The following is a 7,496-nucleotide window of genomic DNA, read 5'->3' as shown; positions in this document are numbered from 1 at the left end:
AAAATTATTTACTTTCACACATCTAAAACACCAAATTCCGACCCCTTCTCTCTCATCGAGCTCTTCACCTCTATCTTTTTCTTCCTCCTTTTCTGAATCCTTCTTTCTCGTTGAGCTCTTCACCTATCGTTTCCAAACATTGCTTTTTGCTTTATAGCAACGTAATTATCAAACAAAATTTTTATTTTTTATTTTTATTTAATAAAATAAATTTAAAAAAATAAAAAATATTTTTTAAAAATTAAAAATTAAAAAATATAACCAAACGTAGTCTAAATGATGCAAAAGCATGTGCGTGAAACATATCATGGGATACGGACCGCACCGAAATCCATAAACAAACATCACACTTCCAACCGCTCAGAATTCTGATTCAGACCGATCAAAGAGCATTTTACATTTTTTCCATATCCCCCAAACATTGTATGTGCACAAGTTAATACCAAAATGACATCTCATGTTTCCACTGAGGTCATTTCTACAAAAAGACCCCACATTGAAAATTTCTACAAAAATCCATAAGTCACTTATGATGACAAAAAACTCAAAACTCTGTAAACACAAAAAAAAAAAAAAAAAAAAAAAGAAAAAGAAAAAGAGGTTACCAGGTTTTGGTGAATAAAAACCTACTGGGTTTGATGGTAAAATGTCATGCTGGGTGGTTGAAGGGGCCGATAACTAGGTGGCACAGGCTGCTGAAGGTTGAATTGTGCTGGTTGTGGATTTATTGGCATTGACTGGTTGATTGGCTGTTGATTTATTGGCATGGGCTGGTTGGCTGGCTGTTGATTCATTGGCAGCAGCTGGTTCATAGGCATTGGGGGAGGTGGGGGTGGTGGCTGTTGAACTAAAGCAACAGACTGCTGCTGCTGCTGTGGCAAAGGCGATGGCCTAATCAGGTTCATCATCTGAGGTCGGGCCGGTGGTGGTGGAGGTACAGCATTGTAAGAGTAAGGCACACCCATCAAAGGCAGACCTCCAGATGGCTGTAGGTACTGCTGTGTCGGACCTTGGTAGAGATTATATTGGGGCTGGGTTGCTGAAGCTTGGTTTCGTATAGAAGTTTGATGCATTAGAACTGTTTGGGGCTGATGTGATGCTGAAACAACCACCGGTTGAACAGGTACAAAGGCAGTTGTGGTAGAGGAATCGGAAACTGGCATGGGCTTTTCAACTTTCATCCTCTTATCTGGCGTTTCATTAAAGGAATTAGTTAGATTAGCAGATGTAACAAGACCAGCATTCTTAGCTTCTTCTGCAGCGAAGGTGGAGAGGACAGATGTCATGATCTGTTGGGAATGAGTAGAGGCAGCAAGTTTATCCGCAACCTCCGCAGCAATGGCAGCAGTACTCTTCTTTAATGGTTGAGCTGCAGGACCATTTGTGTATGGATTTGGAGGTTCTGCTGAAGAAGATCGATTTGCTGACACAACAACCGGTTCATCATTGAGTCGCCTTTGCATGTTGGCAGCTTCCTCAACCATTCCTTGGGCCAGCTGCCATTTAGAAAATATTTGTTAGCATGCACAAAGGTCAAAATTATCCCAAATGTACAGACAATCAAATATAATTGCATGTATCATTTTCCATCAACCAAAAAAAAATTTTTTTAAAAAAAAAGGATTTGTATCATGCATTATTCTAGTAATCAAGAAGGAGGAGGGGGCTGGATAAGTTTCCATGCTAAGATTAACTAGTGTTATGAATAACCTAAAATAAGACTTATCATGAATGTGTTCCAAAAAGATTTCACTGCAGAAATGATATACAACTCATAATACAAGGGTGACAACTACCGTTTGTCACATGAGATTGCCCTAGCAAGCATCGTGTATGATGCTTGCTACACGATGCTTGCTTCAACAGTATAGCTATTATTCTGAGATCCAAACTAAGCATCAGATGATATATGCACTAAAGAATACATTATGTTCAGAAAACAGGGTGCCAAAAACAAATTACACACCTGTAGCTGAGTGCGAACATTCTCCAGTGCAGATTCCTGAATAACTTCAACATTTTAGCAAGCAAATTCCAAGCATATCCATAGCCAAAATGAAAGTGTAGCCAACAGCAATTACAAACTACTAAGAACAAACCTGTTCCTGCAGTGCTTCTTTTAACTGAGACACGAGAGCCTCTCTGTTTGCTTCAAATGATTTGAGCTTCTCAATGAACAGTTTTAAAGTCATCTCATGTTCTAGTAACTCATTTGCTAAAGTCTCCCTCCGAGGGTCCCCCACCACTAAAAACAAAGAAAAGATTAGAAGATGCCATGCCGTATAAAATTTGGGATTAATAGACATAGCTGAACCCGCAAGGAAAAACTAAATTGCATAATGTCTATAAGCTTTTCAAATCACCTCGACTGCAGGCACGGTCAACATCTTTTTCCAATTTCCCCACACGCCGAACAGCATCCTTGCATTTGTTCAAGTCCATGTCCTCACTGGTCTGTGCACTAATCACATTGTGAAATGCAGATACAATCTTTTCTGCCATTCCCCCAACAGATAATTTCTGAATTTAAGACAATTGTTTATTCAATCAGATTCCCTCATTAACTTATCTCGTGAAAAATATTTGACACTAAAAAAGTTAAAGGAGTGAGGAAAAGACAGGGTCCCTTACTATTCTTACAGTACGAGAGTCTCTTCTTACGATCCGAACAGAACTACGAGAACGCTTTTTGTTCAATTCCAATGCAGGCAAAGGTTCACTTCCAAGCATCAAGTCTTTAAGGCCTTGGGCACGCGATCCAAAAACTCTCCTCTCCTCCCAAATGTCAACCTACAATAAAAAATTAGCAACTCTACTATGAGACTCATTTTAGTGATATATGAACATGGCATTTTAGTGACAAATGTCAAAAGTTCATCAATAAAATATTCTTGAGATTCACAACTCTGTCATCATAACCATCATATAATGTAGATTATGAACCTTCCTTCATTTCTTTCAGTATAATTCAACAGATGGTACATCATACATAAAACAGTTCTTCTTTCTTTGAACAAACATGTTTAAAAACTATAAAACTGAAAAAATGCAAATTCACATAAAAAAAGTTTCATGATGCCCAAGTATAATCACAAGACGAAGCATTGATAATTTACCTATTTCTCAAAAATCTTATGCCAAGTATCATCATAACTTAAAAATATCACATATGCAAGCTGTCATGAGTAAATATAATTTATGATGAAGGAATGATTAGCCATAGATACTCAAGCTAGTTATGGATTGAATTGATGAAGTTGGTTGACGACTTTATGGTAGAAGAAGAAAGTGGAAATGGAATTCTAGGGAACAACCAAAGAATTGACAAAAGAAAAGAAGAGGAATATACTAAATTAGCAAGTAAAATTGATCTTAGTTAGGCATATGCACCTCAAATATGATTCTTGATGGTAAATGCATAGGCAGTTTAAATTAAGTGGAAAGTTTTACCACAGACACCTAACGTCTTGATTGCTGATTGAGTGCGCGGAGAATGGAGAATGGAACATTTGCTACAAAGGCAATTATTACTTAATCATGTCCATGGGCAACTGAGATGTAGTTAAAAAGAAGAAATAGGTTCACGTCTTACATCTCACATGAATGATTATCCGGTTCATAACTGAGATCATTGAAAAAAAAAAAAAAAAGGACAAGGCTGCAGGCTGCTTATTTCCAATATGCACAGAACTTTGATAGGTAGTTAAGTGGACAGATAGCTGTAGTGGACCATGACGAAATTAAGAACAAATGTTGTGATCTTTATAAGTAAAAAGTCTTACACAGGGATATTACTCAAATGAACACATCCCAACTCACATAACAAATAGCATGAGGACAACAGAGTTTGGGTTAAATAAACTGAATAGATAAGAATTGGAGGTCATATATGATAAAAAATGTATGGTGGATTATTATGATCTCATCTTAAGAAAGGTCTGGATATCTTGATCAGGTTTTCATATAAGATCAATTGTGGAGGGCTTTCTAAATGCATGAAGGATAAGAAGGATGGTTAAGAGCAGTCTTAGACATAAACTTTGAGACATTTAATTTAGAATTTTCCGTCATCTAATTTAAACACTTTTATGGTTCAAGGTAGGTGGATAGAGCTTCATTTCACATAACTATGCAGATATATGAAAATGGATCACTAACACGAAGAACGCATGCATTTGCATTATAATATAGAGCAGATGGCAGGCAAATACAATCATAAGGAAAAAAATCCATATCATTAATGCATATATGTCTATAAGTAGAACTGATCCAGATAAATTAATGATGTAATGTTGACGCACCAGCCGAGAGACCACATTCTTTCCATGATCATCACCATTTTCAATAACATCCTTAAGTGCTGTTGGAAGAACCTTCCAAAATTCACCAACAAATTCAGTACCAGTGCGCTTGCTGTTCTGTAAGATGTCATTGGCAAGATATAGAAAAGGAATCTTCTGTTCATTTTTTTGGGAACTGTGGAATTGCTTATCCCATGTTTGCACAACCTGTTCTGCATTCTTTCGGTGAAAAATACACCAATGTGACAGAGCTATTGATAGATGAAGTTAAGGTAATCAATTTGATTACAGAAAAATTGGCCTAGCAATGTATTACTAATATAATGGAAACATGATGATATCACAAGAACAACACCTATATCAATATACTATCTGGGAAAAAGCACAGTTTTAATTGCATCTATTCTTCCAATGGCACCAATATTGTGAGCTATACCTAATTCACAACTAATTTAGCCTGCCGTTATTGATTTGGTCTGGTCTACCTTAAATTTTGGACAAATCAACTATGATTTCCCTTGAGTTTCATACTATATTGCAAACTCTCATTCTATCTGTAGCCTATATTATTGAAATTTCAAATACAAAAATTCATAACGACTTCTAATGCTTGTTTTCTGATGATATCATCTCATTGCTAACATTATTTTTGGATTTAAGGACATTTTGGCTAGAATCTGAAAGTGGGGCATGCCCCAAAATCAAAATTTTCAAATAATGTTTAAATTATATATGCAAATCCATTGGTTGTCCAAGCCATCATTCTTCATGTTTAACATCAAAGTCTTAACTGAATATGTTAGTGAGAATAGACCAGATTACATTGTTCTCATTCAGGCTCCCAGGTGTAACGTTACAGCAAAACTAAATTATTCTTTTAGAACCAACAAACAGCCTAATAATACAGGGGAGTTTACAAGAACATGCAGCCCTTGCCCCTTCAATAACGTAATGAAGTGACAGGTCACACATATAAAGAAAGAAAACCAGAAACAGAAGCCCAACAAATAGTTGAATAAACAGCTCAAAGAAATCCTGGACTTCGCACCAAATATCATGCACTAAATGTCATTTGTTTCAACTGACGAGAACAAGCATAACATTGTTCCACCGAACCTTACCTGCTGATTATGTATACCAAATCATACCTGATGATTATTTCATTACTAGTTCATCTGACATCACAGGAGTGACTATTACAAGGATCATGAAATATAATCCAAACGACAAAAACATAATCTATGACGGACTAAATTTTCTTTTAGGCATCATAAATAACAATGAGTAGACATTCTCAATCATCATCAAAAAAATAGTAAAAATATAAGAAATGGCACACAAGAAGAGAAAATCCACTACTGCAATCTTGGTTCCAGTCCAACACCGGAAGGGCAACAACGGATTTTACATTCGCAGGTTAAGAATTTTCTGGTTGGCTAAAGAGAACAGAAATAGTACTCAAAAAGGATACTCTCGATGCATTGCTGAGTGCTGTTGAGCCTGGAGAGCTTTTCTACCAGTATCTGCTCGCTGAAAGCACTATTCATCCCACCACTTCAAGGCAAAACAACCCCACCACTCGCTGTCACTTTCACAGAAAAGCCTAAGAAAACAAGCGATATCAATCAAAACCCTAAACATCTTCCAGAAATCACCAATCTAGACCCGGAAAGCCTCTCAAGATTCCATCTTAGATATCTAAAAACAATGGTTTCACTAAAATTAGCTCATAAAAAATAAAAACATAAAATTACAAAAAAAATAAAGCACCTGAGACGTCGAAAAAAACCCTAACGCGAAGGGCGAGAGAATTCGAACACGGTTGCACTCTCCGGCATTCCCAAGAAGGCGCCAAGCTCTCGAAAACCTCGAAATGGAAAGGAAAGAGGGGATTTTAAACTAGGGCTTTGAGAACTCAGGGGTTTCGAGGATTCCAGTGTTACCTTCGACTCTCTCTCTCCGAGCGAAAATTTTCCCCTTTTCCGACTTTCCAAATTGGAAAAGGAAAATAACAGAGAAAGGGTGCGCCGTGCGACTATGTTGAAGACCGCACCGGGGATACCAGTGCAACGAATTTATGCCATGGGTCATTGCGTCCGGTGAATCACGGACGTTGAAAACAAATCCCACAAATATAGTAATGCCACGTTTCCAACGCTAAATCGACGGCCCACGCAATTTTGTTCTTTTTTCATGGTAAATGACGTGTCACAGTTAGCCGTGCGTCGTTAACCTTATTTTCCACGTCTGCGGTTCGGATCCGCTCGATTGAATGAGGGGATTAATTTGTTTGTTGTCCGGATATCTGAATGATGGGTCGTTGGGGACTCTCACGGTCACACCCAGAGAGATAGCTATGCAGGATGCGCTTCTCAACCCATTTTTCTTATTAAAAAATAAATAAACATGCGGTGAGATGCATATAAATTTCGCTTTTTATTGCCATTGATATGTTAAGTATTTTTTAAATTTATAATTTTTTTTAGAATCTGCAGGACACTACAATATATACTTATTTGGCATGATTGAGAACAAAACTTAGCACTTTTAAATGGTATTTCCATGTTTGGTAAAATAATTGGAACTAGTTTTGACATTTGTATAAAATTAAAAAGATTTATTTAAGAGAAACCTTATTTTGGAGCTTTTCTCAGGAAATACTTTCTAGCTAATATCAAAAAATTATTTTGATTTTAATAAAATTTTTCTAATGATCAAAATATCTACCAACAAATCTCATAATTGTATGTTAGATTATATTATATCGTATCATATCATATTATTATACGATAAATATAATATGATATAATATATATAATAATAAATTAATAGTATATTATCTTATTATAATAATATATAATTATAATATAATATATTATTATATTATATTGTATTATAAGTGTAATATAAAATATTATTACAATCATAATATTATAGGCAGGATGATTATATTATTGTAATAATAATTTTTATATCATGTTACTATATTATTATAATAATATTTATATTATATTAATATATAATAAGATAATATATTATATTATATTATGTTACATCATATGATATATTAATAATATTGTACTATTAATAATACATTACTATATCATACTATGTTATGCTATAGTATTATGCTATAATACTCAATACAATAATGTTTTAATATGTAATATTATATTTTATTGTGCTCCACTATGT

At 35.2% G+C, this 7,496-nt stretch overlaps 1 protein-coding gene across 1 annotated transcript; it reads right to left on the bottom strand.

Moving 5' to 3' along the window:
- Positions 1-436: 436 nt before the first annotated feature.
- On the bottom strand, positions 437-6,352 carry LOC105035552 (uncharacterized). Its single transcript, XM_010911144.4, has 9 exons — positions 6,245-6,352; positions 6,072-6,168; positions 5,773-5,904; positions 4,302-4,552; positions 2,632-2,790; positions 2,364-2,520; positions 2,100-2,245; positions 1,967-2,002; positions 437-1,496 (listed from the first exon to the last, which is right to left on the bottom strand). Exons 3-9 carry the CDS (start codon positions 5,846-5,848, stop codon positions 627-629), a joined length of 1,695 nt encoding a protein of 564 aa, XP_010909446.1. The 5' UTR covers positions 5,849-5,904; positions 6,072-6,168; positions 6,245-6,352; the 3' UTR covers positions 437-626.
- Positions 6,353-7,496: the final 1,144 nt, after the last annotated feature.

This window comes from Elaeis guineensis, chromosome 5 (genome assembly GCF_000442705.2).
Source record: "Elaeis guineensis isolate ETL-2024a chromosome 5, EG11, whole genome shotgun sequence".
Classification (NCBI taxonomy): domain Eukaryota; kingdom Viridiplantae; phylum Streptophyta; class Magnoliopsida; order Arecales; family Arecaceae; genus Elaeis; species Elaeis guineensis.
Note: the sequence above shows the minus strand (reverse complement) of the source record. Positions and strands in the feature narration are given on the sequence as shown.

What these genes read in the sequence shown, in the direction of transcription:
- LOC105035552 (XM_010911144.4), bottom strand. Translation starts at nt 5,848, where the DNA reads ATGAATAGTGCTTTCAGCGAGCAGATACTGGTAGAAAAGCTCTCCAGG. An exon ending in TGACCGTGCCTGCAGTCGAG is followed by an intron (nt 2,246 to 2,363) that starts GTGATTTGAAAA and finishes CTTTGTTTTTAG; the next exon opens with TGGTGGGGGACCCTCGGAGG. An exon ending in ATGTTCGCACTCAGCTACAG is followed by an intron (nt 1,497 to 1,966) that starts GTGTGTAATTTG and finishes TCTAAATGGCAG; the next exon opens with CTGGCCCAAGGAATGGTTGA.